The 18484-nt window shown below is 39.0% G+C and overlaps 1 protein-coding gene across 1 annotated transcript; it reads right to left on the bottom strand.

Moving 5' to 3' along the window:
* Positions 1-4201: 4201 nt before the first annotated feature.
* Positions 4202-17546, bottom strand: CUNH3orf85 (chromosome unknown C3orf85 homolog). The gene is made up of 3 exons (XM_034990492.1): positions 17414-17546; positions 5777-5910; positions 4202-4360 (listed from the first exon to the last, which is right to left on the bottom strand). Exons 1-3 carry the CDS (start codon positions 17460-17462, stop codon positions 4271-4273), a joined length of 273 nt encoding a protein of 90 aa, XP_034846383.1. The 5' UTR covers positions 17463-17546; the 3' UTR covers positions 4202-4270.
* Positions 17547-18484: the final 938 nt, after the last annotated feature.

An 18484-nucleotide genomic window follows, 5' to 3' on the forward strand; every position in this document is an offset into this window, starting at 1 on the left:
ATGTGCCAGAAGCTTAGCTCCTGCAAGCCCCACTCCACTTGACTGAGGCTGAGGCTGGTGCTTTTATCATTTCCATTTCGGAGATAGGAAACTCAGCCACAGGAGGGGGCTATGACCCCAGGCCTCTGGCTCCAGAGGCTACATTCTTAAATACCGGTTACATCCCTCGCTTCCCCCAAGGAAGGGGTAGAACCAGGAATTAAACAAAAGTCTCTCAGGAAAATGTTGGAGAGTCTATGTATGGTATTTAAAGGTATTTAAAATTTCAACTCTACAAATCCTGGTAATTTTTTTCTCTCTGTAGTTACTGCCTGATTAAAGATCATCAAAAAATCCCTTGTAAAATATACTTTTGATGGAGCAAAAGGGGGTGGGGCTATGAAGGCATACCTTTCCTGAAATTATCTGTTAAAAAATAATTAGCTTGGTTTCTCACATTATGATCAGAAAAAGAAAATGCTGCAGCTTTTGTCACTTATGGATGGGATAAAATCTTTTGAATTTAGATAATTTATTTATTTTTTACATTTGAACGGCCTTCCAAGAGGCCAATTTGTGATGTAATCTCCACAAACATTTATTTATTTTTTTGTCTCTGATTTGAAGGAGTCTGGCAATGTCTCTGCTTCAGACTGGTGGTTTGTATATTTAACCAGTCAATGCTAAATTACTTTCAATAAAATTAATTCTGGCTGTCACTATCATTGAAGATAACAGTGTAAGATATATATATTCTTTGCCTGATTCAGTTGCCTGAGATGTTTTAGATCAGTTCGAGGAAAATAAATGGAATAAGTAAAATCAACACATGAAAATAAATACCTTCATTTTTAATTTGTTCTATATGTACAGTACTCCCATCCATTAGTTATTCTATTTAAATTACAATGAATTGGCACAGGAGGATGGATATCTTTTGGGATTGACTCTGATGTGTTGGTGAAACTGAAGTCCAGAAATGAAAAATATTATTGAGTTCTTATTCAGTTCTCTTATCAATTCACTGGACAGCATGTAGATAAATTATATCGCATCTTATTTGTTTGTCCTGCTACTGATATAAGAAAGTGTCTTAGTCTGTTCAGGCTGCTATAACAAAACGCCATAGACTGGGTGACTTATAAACAACAGAAATTTATTTCTCATAGTTCTGGAGTCTGGGAAGTCCAAAATCAAGGTGCCGGGAGATTGGTGTCTGATGAGGGCCAACTTTCTGGTTCATAGAAAGATGTCTTTTTGCTACATCCTCACATAGTGGAAGGGGAAAAGGAAGTCTCTGGGTTTTTAGTTTTTATCTGTAAAATGGGATCTGTAGGACTGGCCTTAGCTTGCTTCCCTTTAGACCTCAGAATGGAAACTTACTTCAGAAGAATTCAGAGTCACCAGAGCATTTATGGTTTTTGGTTTTGTTTTGTTTTTTTGAGAGAGAGAGAGAGAGCATGCATGCATGCAAGCAAGCATGGGCAAGAGGGATTGGAACTCGATCCCAGGACCCCGGGATCATGACCTGAGCTGAAGGTAGACGCTTAACTGACTGAGCCACCCAGACACCCCAGAGCATTTATGTTCTTTTTTTTTTTTTTTAAGATTTTATTTATTCATTTGACAGAGACAGAGAGGGAATAAGCAGGGGGAGCAGCAGAGACAGAGGCAGAAGTAGGCTCCCCACTGAGCAGGAAGCCCAGTGTGGGACTCGATCCCAGGACCCTGGGATTGTGACCTGAGCCAAAGGCAGACGCTTAATGACTGAGCCACCCAGGCGTCCCAGGTGCATTTATGTCCTTAATGCTGCAGTAGAACCTGAGAACATCCAGTTGCAGAGTCTATATAGAGTCTCAGGAAGTGAGGAAAGGGGTAGTTTCTGATCTCTATTTTTCCTAATATTGTGCAATTGCTGTAGTTTGTTCTGGGTTCTTAAAAATGTTAAATGGGTCTTTAGCCTTGAAATAAGCAGACTTTTACATAGAGTTTATAAATTAGGTACAGACTTAAAGCAAATCAGAGGACACCCTCCCCCACCACACACACACAAATCACTTACCATTTTGAAAAAAAATCAGTTAAATTGAGTCAGCCAGATAATTGGTCCCTCAATACAATCAATTTCTTTAAACACTGAATTAAGAGTTGTTCTGGTCGAAACTAATTTTGCATGTAGACACTAAATATGTGGTACTTATGTTTTCTTAAATCCTAAAAAAACCTAAATACTCTAAAAAAATGGAACACTCACCACTTCTTGCTCAGCTGTATGGACGTTAACTGTTGCCTTTCTAGATAAATTATTTTACGTAGACCAAGAATGCTTTCATTTGTTTGTTTTCTGGTATCATATAAATTTCCAGTAATTTCTCATGAAATTATGTTTGAATAAGAAACCCCATTTCCATGCTTGTTTAATCTGATGACAACCTCTCGGTAAAACTGCTTTTTAGTGCTCCATAAATCAAAATTACCTTGGCAGCTAACATAATTTCACACTATTGGTGGCTCACAACTTACCCAGCTTCTTCCTTGTATTATACTGAACAAAATGAATGAATTAAAGTCCTTTTCTTTTTCTCCTCCACATGTTGCTTCCATCACAGCTTTGAGAGAGTGTGTGTGCACGTATGTACACTCTAAATAACCTAATCTAGGTTGTAATAGTTAATGTATGTGTCAATGTGGCTGAGCCACTGTACCTAGTATGAGGTCAAACATTATTCCGGATGTCTCTGTGATGGTGTTTTTGGATGAACTTAGCATTTAAATTGGAGGACTTTGAGCAAAGCATATGGCCCTCCATAATGTGAATGGGACCCGTCCAATAAATTGAAGGCTTAAATAGAACAAAAAACTGACCTTCCATGAGCAAGAGGGAATTCTGCCAACAGATGGCCTTAGGATTCAAACCACACAATCAGCTCTTTGCTAGAGTTCTGGCCTGATGACCTTCAGACTTGCGCTCCAGCATTGGTTCTTCTCTGGTCTCCAGCCTGCTGGCCTACCCTGCAGCTTTTGGACTCGCCAGACTCCATAATCACAGGAGCCAATTCCTTACAATAAATCTGTTTCTCGGCATATACACATTCTATTGATTCTGATTCTCTGGAGAATGCTGATCAATACTTGGGAATTCTCTAATTTTTTAATTAAATGATCAAAGAATGGAACTTTGTGGTAGCAAATGCATACTATTGTTGAAACCCTGAGATGGATTCATGTACAATCTTAACTTTCTTACTGCAAACCCAAATGATTTATCTTCTTTCTTTTGCCCATTCAGTTGTGTTTTGATTTAAAAATCTCTGTGTATGTATTGGAAATGGATAATAGTTGAGTGCATAAATTATGCCCCAGCCTCAAATTTCTCACTGCAAAGGCCTCTAGGGCAGGGGATAGGAAGTGGGGAATACTGCGTAACTGCCAGTGTCCTCTTGAAGAGGAAAGTGCTGGGCTGAAGTCTTCACATTGCAGGTTCTTCATATTTGATTTTTCTGACATACCTGCTGCTGAAAAAGTGCTTAGGACAATTGTAAAACCAAATATAGTCCACATTTCTTTAGAGTCAATTTTTCAGTTTTATTGGAAAACAGTAATAAATGTCCCTGGCCAGAAAGTTAAAAATGTTGTTTCAAATTCAAATAAATATCAATATATTATGGACTATAACGCAAAACTTGCACAAATTTGACAAAACTCCTAAGGAGGTCTCCACTTACAGATGAATGTTTCCAGTGGGTTCCTACTCATCATCTACCCCCAAATAGAGTTAAGATGGTATTCTCTACTGCACTCAGCAATACACTTTTGATAGAAAAGTTTCAAAAGCATGATCTTAAAATAGGCTGGCTTTAAAAAATGAAAAGTATTGAAGAAAAAGGAGAGGACCAACTCCATTTGAGAGCTCCCTCTTCCTTTAATTAAAAAGAGAACGCTTTCAAAAAGCAGACAATAGAAAGTGAGCTATCAACAGTGAGTTTTAATGGCACTACTTTTTTGTTTTTTATTTCCTTGTCCATAAAAGCCCCTTTTTGGTAAATGTTATTACTATAGTCATTATTTAAATTCTCATTTTAAGAGCTACAATTTATTGAGAACTTCTAATTCTAGGTCTCTACTTGGGTTTTCATATTTACTCCTTTCCACAGCTCCACGAGACGGACATGTTAAATAATCTTGTAAATGGCATGGATTTGCCTCCAGGTCTCCAAAGCCCATGGTTTGGGTCCATTGCCATGTTGACTCCCACTGTTTTTGCTCTCCTGGTTTAACCATCAAAGCACATTTACTGGGCAGTGGATATGTCAGAAGTGAAGGCATTCACATTCAGATAATACTGTGCTGTTGTTTTCAAAGCAGTCCATGTTTCATGAACCTGCAACAAAAGAAACTTGAAGTCATGATCTCGGAGTATGGAGAGCACATGCTATATCAGTTATTCAGGTTATTGTACAGATAATCCTAAAAGACTGAGAGAAGTAGAGTGGAAGAATAATACCCAATAAGGTTTGGTTAACATACTTTTAGTGACCTGTATACTTCAATGCTTAAATGTTTTATGGTATTTGGGGGCCACTGTATGAACCAATGTGGTAGTCTCCTGTTACATTGTAGTATCTGTTACTTGATCATAGCACTGGTCTACAATTAGAGGCAGGAGTGTACTTGAAAATTTCAGTATTCCCTAAAGGAGACACAGTCTACCCACTTATATAATATTTAATTTGCCAAATAAACAAATGTCTGGTTTTAATACCTCTAAATGATGCCTTTTGGAGAAAAACATACATAAAACTTGATGCATTATTCAAGCCGGTGGTTTTCATCGCAAATGCTAACCAGAAACGAGCCAATCCTGGTAGACCAGTTAAAACTCAGCCAGGCAGAGTAAGGATAGGACCCAGGCCCCAGAAAAACAAGGACATTCCATTTTTTTTAGTGATTTTATACAACCCTCTAGCCTGGTGATAGAGCCTGATACACGTGTGAAGAGATAAAGGACAAACAAGTGAAGGGATTAATTAATTTGTTATACATTTTTGTTTTCTAAATTGCTGAATTTTAAGAGGGAAATCATGAATAATTGAAATCCTCAGACAATTCAGCAATTTTATTTGGCCTGGAGTTTCTTCCATCAAAAAAGTAAACATGGAATAAAACTGGCTAAGGCACATTTCTTCTTTATTTCTCTTGGAGTGAGACTTCCAAATGAATAGAAAAGTGTACAAAAGGCAAGCAAATGAAGGAATGACATTAAAGTTTTGCATAATTATCCCAGAGGAAAATAAGCTGTTGAATAACTGAAAGGGAACGAAAATGTGACCATGATCCATTCATCCACCCACCCAAACATGCAATAATCTACTGAGATTTGACTGAGTAACAGTCATTTTGATAGTTTCTGAGAATAATGACCTTGATGGATAAGACATGCACCTTACGTCTGTAGCCTAGGTAGGGGAGGTTGGGTGCACAAAGCAACTAATTCCAGGGTGACATTTAGAGAGCTATTCACATGTGAATGGCATGCAAAGGGGAGAAAAGAAAGAAGGACAAATGTCATCCAGGAAAGAAGGGAAAAGTTTCAAAAAGGAGGGAACATTTGATTTTAGTCTTGAAGGAAAAGGTGGAGTTTACCAGACAAAAGCCACTTTATGGGGAGGAAATGGCAGCTATAGCTCAGGGTGGCTAGAGAGAAAAAACTCGTGGGTTGGGCTGGTACTGGGTTGATGCCTGCTGATGCAGTGCCTACTCAGCAAGATAGATGGTGCATTGTTTCTAATGCAAATACCTGATCAGCCAGCGAGTTGCCCCACATATTTGGATTCTGATCTGGGTCCCAGTAATCCTGCAAATATATACGTCTTTTGAGATGTAGGAACTGGTTTGCTGGGTCCTCCAACAAAAATGGCGCTCCCAACGCTCCTGTAATTCAGAGTCCAAGAGCACAGCATCTTTTAAGGCAGTAGTTTACATCTCAGTGTTTATCTTCTTAAAGAGACACAGCTGTGGTTTTGGGAGGTTGGGGGCCTGAGAAGGGAGCCCTGAGAAAGCTATGCGCCAAGGGAGATGACCATTCCTCAGCCTTCCCCCATCACTGAGCTATCACCACCCTATGTGTCCTGCATATAGTGCAGCATGAAAACCATATGCTGGATGGAAAAGATTTTTAGAGCCTCCTGTACCTGCACGGGAGCCCACAGACCGGGATTCAAATTGCAGCTCTATCACTTTTCTGGACAAGTTGCTTAATTTCTCCAAGCTGCAGTTTTCTTGTATGTAAAAAGTTATAATAATAACGCAGTAACACAATAATATAGGATTACTGTAAGGGTTGGGTGTATTAATGGCTATAAACCATCTGGCTCAAACCAGGCAGTCAACAATCTTATTCTTCCTTTCCTAGCCTTCCAAAAGAGAACATATCTTTCAGTTTGAAGTAGACTGCTTCCAAATCTGGCACTGTGGTGTAAATTGTTAGTATTGATAGATCTATCACTGAATTGAAGAAGTTTGCATTTTGTACTCCTTCCCAGTCCAGGATTAAGGGGGAAAAAAAAAGATGATTGTTTTTAAAATCCAGACTGTTTTAGTATCTTGAATTTTAACAGTCTATATTATATTTCATTTCCAAATAAAACACAATCACATTCAGAGTTGTAATTTGAATCAATATCAAGGAAGAACACACTCCTGACCTATTTGTGGTAACAATACAATCTGTTCATTGCTTGTGATAAAGAAGCATTTATTACAAATGTTATGTTAAGTACTCTATTGCTTCATCATTAACAAGACTCTATTGACCAGAGTTATAGTGAACTATAAGATATGAAACCTCTCCTCTGTAGCGGAGGAGGGAGAGGGGTACAAGATTCAAAGTAAAACAAGGCAACATAGGATTTGATTGTGCTAAGGGAATTTAAGAGAAGGTATCCTTATCGAACTTCGGGGCTCTGGGGCACAAACAGACATTTTCATGGTCAGGAAAATTGCTGAATCTATTCCTTAAAGAAAAGATTAAATTTAGCAGGATAGGAGAAGGAGCAAAACTTTACATTTTAAGCTGAAGGAATGATGTGGCACTGGGAATCTTTAAAATGGATGTAAGAAGACAATGGTTAGAGGGAGTTAGATTATTTGTGCATGTGTGTGTGTATTGATGACACACACAAATAATAATGATAACTAACATTTATTGAGCATTGCACTAAAAGATACTTTACCTGAACAACCTTATATAATACAACAAACCTAAGAAGTAGCACTGTCAATCACCTCATTTTGCAGAAAAGGTAACTACATCACACAAAAGTTAAATAATATGTTCAAGGCCACATAGCTAGTAGGAAACGGAGATGAAATTCTCCCCTTAAAGCCACTGTGCAATATTATGACTAAGAGACAGGAATGCTTGGGGCCAAAGAAAAGTAATAATAATAATAAAAAGCCTTATGCATTTATAAAAAAGAAACAATCATTACTTACACATTCCTTATGATCTCATGCTTTTCCAAGCTTGACCTTGAGCACTAAGCAGGGTTCTAGTTATTAGCTCTATTACTTCTAGTTTAATTTGTTACCCCATTAAGTTCTGGTTCTAACTGCCTACCTATTGAAAATGACAACCTCTGTGGATATTATACATCAATCAGGCTGTCTCTGGGTGCAAAATATTACTAGTGATGAAGATAAAAAAATGGCTCAGACACATTATCTATTAATAGGATATTAGCAATTTTAGTTATTCATGATTTAAAAATAAAATATAGAAGTCAACTTTTCAGTAGATATTAGTAACAGATGATAGTAGTAATATTGGCCTGCTTCTGGTCATCTAATTCAATACAATCTAACCAGCATGCCTGTGGAAGCCATCCTCCAGTATGTCCCCCAAAGACCACTGCCTTCTTGGTATTCAGATCCCCTGTGGTCTTCTTTCGTTTAGGAGGGTGGACCTGTGTAGCCACAGGATACTGTGGAAATGACAGTGTGTGCTTTCTGTGGCGAGCACATAAAATGCATTATAGCTTCTGTCTCGCACCTCTCTTGGATCACTTGCTCTAATGGAAACAGCTGCCATGTTGGGAGGACGCTCAAGCAGCCCTGAAGAGAGGCCCGTCTGTCAAGGAACTGAAGCCTCCCACCAACAGCCACACAAACGAACCACCTGGGAACCTAATGGTTTCGTTCCAGTCAAGCCTTCAATCACAATAGCCCTCACTGACATCTTTACTGTAATCTCATGAGAGTTCCTGAGTCAGAGTCACTGACCTAAGCCACTCCCAAATTCCTCAGAAACTGTAAGATGATAAATGTTTCTTGTTTTAAATTGCTATGGTTTGGGGAAATTGTTAGGTCATAGTAGATAACTAATACGATGCATTATGAGTGCCTACTGATGTCAGGATAAACTGCTAATCACCAGAGCTGAGACCCAGGTGAAGCTAAGTGAGTCCACAAATAGAAGAAGAAACTTGCTCTCAAGCTTACACAAATTTTGTGCCATAAGATCTCCACTTGCCTCACCCTTGTCCCTGCTTGGATAATCATCGTTGCATAGCAAGATAAACAAAAAACAACCCTTGCCGCTAAGGAACTCATATTGTATTCAGAGTTCATAAATAATGATAAAGAAACATACTGTGACCAGACCGTTTGAAGGGGAAGTGATTAATTCTGATACTGGCGTGGAGGGATCACAGAGAAATTGGTTTTGAGTTGAGCTTCCAAGGTTATGGGCTGTTTCCACAGTGAAGAAGAAGGGAGCAGAAACAAAGAGCATGTACTCCAGGCTGAGGAAAACTGGAGAGCCCAGGAACAGAGGAGCAAAGTCAGGTTCAGGTTCAGTGACCCCCACTTTGCCAATGTGATTGCAGGGTAGGGCTGAGGTGTGGATGTGCTCAGAGAATGTCGGGGGATTATTACTGTCATACCAAGGAGTTTGGACTTTATTCTTCAAATCATTAATATTTCTGAACAAGAAAATTATAGGACCAGATTTACTTAAAATTTTTTTGTTTGATTATGATTTAAAATATGCATAATGTAAAGCCATTTTAACTATTTTTAAGTGTACAATTCAGTAACATCAAGCACATTCACAGTGTTGTACAATCATCATCACTATCTCAAGAATTTTTTCATCTCCCGAAATAGAAACTCGGTACCCTTCAACAATTCCCATTACTCTCTCCTCCAGCCCTTGGTCACCACCATTAGCTTTCTGTCTCTATGCATTTGCTTATTGTAGGTACCCCATCTAAGAGGAATCATGCACTATTTGTCCCTTTGTGTCTAATTTATTTCACTTAGTAGAATATCTTCAAGGTATACATGTTGAAGTATATATCAGCTTTGCATTCCTTTTTAAGACCAAATAATATTTTGTACATATATGCCAACATTTTGTTTATCCATTCACAGATACTTTTGGAAACTCCTTTGTCAGTGGTGTTGGAAGGCAGATTGTAAAAGGAAGAGAGAGTGAGAGACACAGGTTGGAGCCTCTTCTAGTGGTCCAGAGGACAGATAAGTAGGGCCTGGATCAGATGAGTGACACCAGGAATGGTAAGACAGGGCTGGTTGGAACAGAACAGGGAACTCATTTGTTTGGGCTCACTGGTGTGCACTGACCAGCATTGAAGTTCTGGTTTTAACTGAGATGTGTTCATAGGAAACTTCTCAGATTTCTCTTCATTCTCTTTGAAAAGGTGTCTGTTACAGTGTTACAAGTTTAATGTGTTCTTCTTCTGTTTATTTTATTATTTTTAAAAGATTTTATTTATTTATTTGACAAAGAGAGAGAGAGTACAAGTAAGCAGAGCCACAGGCAGAGGGAGAGGGAGAAGTAGGCTCTCTGCTGAGCAGGGACCCCGATGTGGGACTCGATTCCAGGACCCTGGGATTATGACCTGAGCCAAAGGCAAATGCTTAACTGACTGAGTCACCCACATGCCCCTGTTCTTATTCTGTTTTAAAAAAAAAAGGAAGGGGAGGTTTCAAAACAGAGTGTCTAGGCAAATAAGATCCAGTATCAGTACCTAATAAATGTTTCTTTTTTAAAAAATATTTATTTATTTGAAAGAGAGAGCACACACATGAGCAGGGAGATGTGCAGAAGGAGAGGGAGAGAGAAGCCCACGTAGACTCCCCGCTGAGCGCAGAGCCCGACTCGGGAGCTCAATCCCATGACCTGAAATCACGACCTCAGCTGAAATCAAGAGTTGACCACTTAACCCACCAAGTAACACAGGCACGCCTCTAATAAATGTTTCTACATAAATTATGCTTAAGATATAATTAACAACTAGATAAAGAAAGTATATTAACCACTTAAGATAGTGTTACTTGGAATCATCCAAAAGTAAAACCAATATTCTGCACCATGATTGTCCTGGAGCATTGTACAATCCTAAGGAAAAAAAAAATGCTATTACCTAAATCTTGGCAGAGAAGCATGCCTTAAAATATAAAGCATAGCTATTTTAAGCTCTAATAATTCTGTCTTTTGTAAATCTTCTCTCTTTTTGCTCATGGAAAATGTTTCACTGATACAATGTCCCCCTCCCCCTCCCCCTTGTCCCTGAACAAAGCACCTACCTCAGCATTATGTGCCCAACAGGCATCCAATAAATATTAATTGATGGTGATAATAGCATCACCCATGAGAGAGACAGAAAGTAGTATTTATTATCCTACTTTACAAGTGAGAAAATTGACACACAGAGATGAAATGACTCACTCAAGGTCACATAGTAAGTCATTGGCAGAGCTGGAAATAAAATGCAAGTAGTACAGAAGGGCATGCTATTATCCTCTCTGCTTGCGAAATTCCTCCTCCCTTTTTCATTCTGCCTGATCAACCTTGAAAGTTAGTGAGAGCAAGATCACAGTTTGTGTTTGTAAGCCTCTATAATACTGCTGGGGTTTGAAAACTGAACCCTGAGTTTTATTACTTTGTTGGTTTTTAATTTTTTTTAATGTAGGCAGTATCAGCCAGGTTGATGCTTTTTTTAAACTTTAAAATCATAAGCTGTAAAAAAATCTTCCTCTTTTTCTTTCCAACTCCCTACACACCCTCCTTCCTTTCATCCCGTATCATAATAGTTTTAATAGGATCTGTCAAGCTTAGTTCTGCTATCTAAACATGTCTCGAATATCCTCAGCAGAAAATTCGGTACAGTTGAAATAAGGCAGACACTTCAGAGTATGGAGACATTGGAGATCACAGCTCTTGCCACACAAGCCAAGAAGGATCAGAGATGGGGGGTCTTATCCTAGCCCTGCCCGTGATTAGTTGGGTTATTAGTTGGTTACTCCTGTCCCTCCATTTCCTGTTCTGAGTCATATGAAGCCAACTGAGATCTCTTGTAGCTCTATTATTTTTAACTGGAATATACTCATAACCAATAGGTCATTAATTGAAACTTACTTTCTCTGCATGGTATTAGGGCATCAGAAGCATATAGAATATGCTAAATGGGTGTAGCTCCTAGTACTGCCAAGGAGCTTACATGCTGAGAAATTCAGCACTGAGATAGACAGAAATAAGTGAAAGAGAAGTCAAAGTAGACCTAGTCAATAATTAAAGCAATACAGATAAAAATGTATTCACCTTACGCACAGAGATGAGTGCCCATCATGGGCCGAGGAGCTGTGCGCTGGTGACAGAAGCTGTACAGTTAGAAATGGAAGGATTCCCTATTTTGCCATCACCCAGAGAAGGCTGAAAAAGAGTCTTTAAATTTGATAGTGGAGAAATAACTGAATAGTCTTTATACTGTGCACGTGACCATGAAGATTATCCTTGTGGTAGGAGCCTATACGCTAAAAAGATCAGAAAGCCTGATGTGAAATGAGCGATACAGAATGGAAGGACAGAGTCTGATAGCAGAGACCTGTTTATTCCCTGTAGAGTGAACTCATTTAGAGTAACCTCAGGCCACCCTTCTCCCCTTTGTAGACTCTGCCTCTCAGAAGGGGCAGTGCCCCCATGTAACTGGTAAGTCCAAGAGGCATACCTTGGCACATCCAGCTAGCTCTTGCTTCTTCCTCTTGAGAGTTAGCTGCCCTCCGAGATCACCCTTTCTCCTCTGGCTCTGCAACCTGCAACTGGATATGAAATTTGCCAAATGCTGGGGTCAAGTCACCAGGCCCTTTATATCTTATACTATGTTATATTTTCCAAATTAGCCTTTCTTAGTAATAAAGGGAACTGATTGCCTTCCATGTTAATCTTTGGTTTATTTTTCAACTTGATCAAAAGCGGGCCAAGAAGGGGGATGAGAGTTCTATGTGTCAGAAGGTGGTGCAGAGAATCCAACAGGTCTGTTGTCTCAGAGCCTCCCTAAGAAACAGGGGGAAAAAAATCCAGCACAGACAGGGCGCTCCCACCAGCAGGAGTTTGTCACCCCTGGAAAGCCATGACTGTGACTTCTGTGGATATTCATAGACGGTTATGTGAGGGAAGGAATTCTACGTCTGCAGGGGCAGAAGACACAGAAATGCCTGGCAAATCCACAGGATGGGCCACAGCTAGCTACTTCCCTTAGAGGCTGGTGATACGTCTCTCTCATCTCTCTGCAGTACTGCCTGATGCCTGAGATGCCAGAGATGGAGAATAAGCATGACAGTCCCGCCGCAAGTTCTCAGACATACTCAGGGATGGGATGCTGAAAGCATAGCACTCAGCTTTCAGCATAACCAGTGAAAGAATAACATTTATTATTCACTATTTTTATTGGACTGAGTCTTAATCCCTTCCCTTAAACTGTTTATGTCTTTAGAAAAAAGATGAAATAACTGCCCAGGCACATAAATTAAGTATTAAACTGAAGTATAAATGGTCACGAGGAATTAAGGACAAAAGAGGGTCAGGAGAACAGTCTCTACAGACATCTTGGCAATACAGTAAAATTTCCTAAGATCTCGCTAACTGTAGGAGAAATGTTATAATTTTGTGAGTAATTAAAATATTCATGTTTAGGTTCATATTCTTAAAATTGAATATTTTAGGGGCACCCGGGTGGCTCAGTTGGTTAAGTGTCTGCCTTTGGCTCAGGTCATGATCTTGGGGTCCCGGGATTGAGCCCTACGTTGGGCTCAGTGGGGAGTCTGCTTCTCCCTTTGCCCCTCACCCTGCTCGTGCTCTTGCTCTCTCTCAAATAAATAAAATCTTTAAAGTTGAATATTTTATTCTCCGTGTTAAGTAAATAATTTTTGTTATAAAATATGAAATAGTTACTTTTTTCTTCCCACTCTAAATTTTGGTCACTGACCCAAAAATTTATGGTGGAAGATAGAAGAGTTATATTTACTAGAATAGATTCTCTCTCTTTGCTGCAATTCAGATAAAAATTAATGAGAGAGAGAATGAGAGAAGAAATTTGGGGTTTGAAGAAAAAAGAGAAGGGGGAATTCAAGCAAAGAAATCAGAGGAAGCAGAGACAAAATTAGGGAAGTTACAAAAACAAAAGTTTAAAAAGGTGAAAAGCCATGGAAAAAGGGAGCAGGGAAGCAACAGGCCAGAGGGCAGAGAGCTGATGGAAGTCAACTGGAAAAAAGAAAGACACTGAACTTTGGGACCAGCTCTCAAACCCGGTCATCTTACTAAACTGTTAATGAAATGCTTTCATAAATGAACTTTTAACTCAGGGAACTTTGGCTTTATTGATGTTACAGCTGCTGGCGTGTTGAGTACTTTGCAGAGTAAACAGGAACTAGTATTACTCGAATTTAAGTTCAGTCTTTTTTAACCTGCTCGCAACACGCTAACATACACCCACATACATGCTCTCATGCACCACCATGTAATTTCCTGGGGCATATTTTAGAGCTGGCATATCTTTTATTAGCTTTTGATTTTGTGGACAGAGAAATTTGTAATTCACGAAAGGCAGTGTTTTGTATGATTCAATAGTAACCCCTTCTGGGTCATTGCTTGTGTGTGTTGATGGGTTTTCCAACTCCAGCATCATGACCAATGATGCCATGTGGACAGGAAAATAAATGGTTTTTCTGCAACACCCAGAGTGCGCAATGAATCTAGACATAGGCCCTGATATTTTTCTCTAACTTAGATATTTCCCAGTTCATTCTCACTACTTACTTTCTTGAGAGCATCGATCAATCTTAAGCCCAAGTGAGTAGAAAAAATTAAGAACAAGTTCTTATAAAATAAACCAAAACTATATCCAGAAATACAGACTCTCCAAGGAACAGGATGGTGGGGGGCGGCTGGATGACTGAGAAGGGCCGTTCCTTCTATGGATGGTGCAGAAGGCAAACATGGAGGGACTGGAGGGGCTGCCTCGGTCCAGGGGAAGAAAATATGAGCTTAAAGGCTCTCATCTAAAAAACCCAACCCAAACCAACCAACCAAGCAAACAAAAACCTTCAAGACAAATTGCTCTTGGTTACTAGGCATGGAGTCAAAAGTATGAGCTGGAACAATGCTAGAGAAATGGGCTAAAGGCAGTTCTCTTCCCCTGTCTAAAACCAGAAGACATACTTGGACTTCATGTGATCTGATCACAGGTTAACAATATGGGCATGAACCTCCAAATTGTCCCATATACGGGTCAACTTCAAGGACTGGTTTATTTACTTTGCAAAATACGTCCCAAATGCGTGTATTTTCCATATTTCTTCTTTGTGTGAAATGGGGCTGTTTGATTTTGATGAGTGCCTCTTGGAGCCGGAATAAATGAGTTTAGAACCTCTCTCTACCCTCACCACAACTAGAAACTGTCATAGAAAGCCTCTGGTTATTTCTTAGTTTGGCTCTGTTTACTCACATAAAATCATCCAGCTCCCTAACTCCTGGCCTGTTCTTGTAGAACCAAGGGCTGTGATATTGGCCTTCTTCCTTTCTCAGGAGGAGGCCTTGCTCTGTGCTCCTTTGCCTATTCCGTAGCTACAGGTCCCATCTCCAGCATGGCACTGCCAGAGGGGACAGTCTGCATAACAGAAAGAAGGGTTTCATTCTCAGAAGAGCTGGCTGTAGAATTCGCATGTGAATCCAGCATCCACCATGGATTAACTGTGTGGCTTAATCACTTAGCTTCTCTAAGCCTAAATTCCCCTGTAAAATAAAAATCATGATACTTATTTGCACAGTGATTAGAGAGTTGACTTAAGGTAACATATGGAAAGCCCCTGCCCACAGAATACTTAAAGGAGTAGTATTCATATTTGCTGGCTTTATTGTAGGAGAAGGCAGTTCTTGACCTAAATGCTGAAGAGAGGGGTTTTGTTTTGCTTTTTAATCAAATCATGACACTTGGACTTCTGATTCTCTGACCAGGGAACCGGTTCCAATGTGTATGAATTACTATTTTAAGAAAATCAATAAAATGATTTGAGGACTGTGCTCATAAATGTAATTACTTGGGGAAGGTTCTTCATCATTTTTGGCTTTAGCATTCCCATTAGGAAAATGGATAATGGGATCTTTTCTCTATTTACTTCAAATTAAGTTCTGTACAAAAAAGTAATTTGTTAGACAACTAATCTGAGGAAACTTTTTAAAAATATAAAAACAAACTTTTTAAGATGGTTGTTTTCTTATGATATGTAGAGAGCTCTAGGGAAGGGCAGATGAATAGGCTATATTCTTAAATGAAAAAGGGGAGGAGAAAGAGAAGAAGGGAAGAAAGTTGATTCAAGCTATGATTTCCTACTTGAGAGCTGTATGATTTAGAAAATGTCAGTTAAATGAATTATCTGTGTAACAAATGAATCTGATTCTAAAGACTTAAGTGTACTCAGCCTATACGCAGTAAAGGCTTCTTTCCTGAGATCTGAAGGGCTAACCCCACCGTGTCAGTGTTCCTCTGTCCTTAGTTTCTAATTCTCAACTTGTTATTTCATGAACTTTAACCACATAATCTTCTTTCTTTATTTTTTAAGTGAAATCAGTCAAACCAGTTGTCTTTCTAGGTAGACATATTTGTATCTCAGCTGGAGTTAAAGTTAATTCCAACTTGTTTCTTAAGAAAGTCTCTAAAAGGCATTTTGCAGGATGTTTTCCTTTTCCCAGGTATTTTTGACTCTGCATGTTCACAGGTGAAGGTAGACTTGCACTAGTGCTCTTCGCCTTGTGCTAATCTACCATCACCCACTGGAAAGCCAACTGCATGGATCAGCAGGCAAAGCAAAGCAATGACTGATGGATTATAACTAGCCCATGACTTCAATTTACAGTGTGCTCCTGAGACACTCACTTAAACTGAGCCAGCCTCACTTTCTTCATCAGGAGATGTGGGCTGTAACCCGGTGTGATTACACACGCATTGATGATAATTGCCTAATAATAACTTGGCTATAAATTTCTAAAACATTTATTTAAACATGTCCCAAATGCAAAGTATAACAGTGATGATTAAAACTCTTTATTAAAGGGCACCTGGGTGGCTCAGTTGGTTGGGCGACTGCCTTCTGCTCAGGTCATGATCCTGGAGTCCCAGGATCGAGTCCCGCATCGGGCTCCCTGCTCGGCGGGGAGCCTGCTTCTCCCTCTGACCCTCCCCGCTCTCATGTGCTCTCTCTCTCTCATTCTCTCTCTCAAATAAATAAATAATATCTTTAAAAAAAACCCTCTTTATTAAAATTATTTATATGCTTAAGAATAAAAGGCTAATTATATACACATACATATATGTACACACTTACCTAGATTCATATTTTAGGTATATACCTATATCCTTTTATTGATTTGTGTGTGTGTGTGTGCACGCCTCAAGAAAAATATGTAGATTTTTTTGCATGGGTTTCAAGTTGATCATAAAAGTAGAAATTTATTCTTATGTAAGCATTTCATCAGAAGTATTTATAAATTGTAGAGATTTAACTGTGAATATAATTTACACCTTTGTAAGTATTTTCAGTTTTGGTTACAAGAAAAACAAACGACCTCTCAGTTCCATTCAGATAGAAGTCACTGAATTATTGGGTCAGTTTGGCAGCAAATCATCTGACCTTCAGTACCTTCCTTGATTTGTCTTTAAAACACCACTTCTCTGGGCTACAGCTTTCTCTAAAGGTTAATGAATTCACACTCTCAAAGTACCTTGAGGTCTCCACATAATGGTACTAGGTAAGTATTACAGTTTCTAAAAGGCATTTGAAATTTTTCTTTGTTCAAGGACACAAGAGCACTTCTTTGGAGGCAGCCCTTAACTAGACTTCCTAGCAAGAGTGACATGTTAATATGTGAATACATAATTAGGAATAAAATGATCACACGCAATTAACACTAACATGCTCAAAACCACCACATGACATGACAGTTGGGTTTTCCCAATGCTCTAGAATTGATCTGTGAATAAAACATATTTGTTCATTTCTTTGAAAAAGTCAAAAGGGATTATTTATCAACCTAATCATTGTAAAAGACATGATAAATAAACAAGAAATGGATTCTTACCTATAAGCAATGTTGAACACAGGGCTACTTGAAGCATTTTATAGGCCATAATCCTGTTCTGGAAAGAAAAGATTATTTATTGTAATCTACACCAAGCAAAGCTTTAGGTCACCGCGGCTGCTTTCTAGGAGCGTGAAGCCTTTGTTGCGCTACCTGGCTACCCTGCGAGCTGAGACGAGTCAGAGAGGCCGTTGCATAAGATGGCTTTTTTTTTTATATGACCCCTGCCTTTTTACCCTTTGGACTTTTTGGGCTGACTTTTTACAAGCTGTTCTTATATGGGCCATGTATTTATTTACTAATTTTATCATCCATACAGACTGAGGTCATATAATGTTAAAAAAAAGGGTGGAAAAACTGAATCACTCATACATGGCTGGTGGGAATATAAAATGGCAGAGTCACTTTGGAAAACAGTTTGGCAGTTTCTTATAAATCTGGGCATGCAATTACCATCCAACCCGGCAATTGCACTCCTGGACATTTGTCACAGAGAAATGAAAACTTTGGCTCATACAAAAACTTGTACAAGAATGTTCCACAGCAGCTTTATTAGCCATAGGCAAGAACTGGAAACAACCCAACTGTCCTTCAACAGCCGAAAGTTTAGCATATTGAAATACTTCTATACCATGAATTATAATAGCGATACAGTAAAAATTATTGATAGGCACAACAACTCAGAGGGATCTCAAGGGAATTATGATGGGTGACCCGTACCAAATGGTCAAATATGGCACGACTCCATTTACGTAACCTTCTTGAAATGACAAAATTATAGAACTGAGGAACAGATTAGTAGTTGCTAGGGATTAGGCATGGAAGGGGGAGGAGGATGTGGTTATAAGGGGCAATATGAGGGACCCTTATAGTGATAGAACCATTTTGTATCTTGGCTGCAGTGGTAGACATGAACATAAATATGATAAAATTGCACAGAACCAAATACAGATATCTCAGACACATATACATGAACGAATGAGTACACTTAAAACTGGGGAAATCTGATTAGGATCAGTAGATCACATCAATGTCAATATCGTGGTTGTGATATTGCATTATAGTTTTGCA

This window comes from Mirounga leonina, unplaced genomic scaffold (genome assembly GCF_011800145.1).
Source record: "Mirounga leonina isolate KUSES-001 unplaced genomic scaffold, KU_Mleo_1.0 Mir_115, whole genome shotgun sequence".
NCBI classification, from domain to species: Eukaryota; Metazoa; Chordata; class Mammalia; order Carnivora; family Phocidae; genus Mirounga; species Mirounga leonina.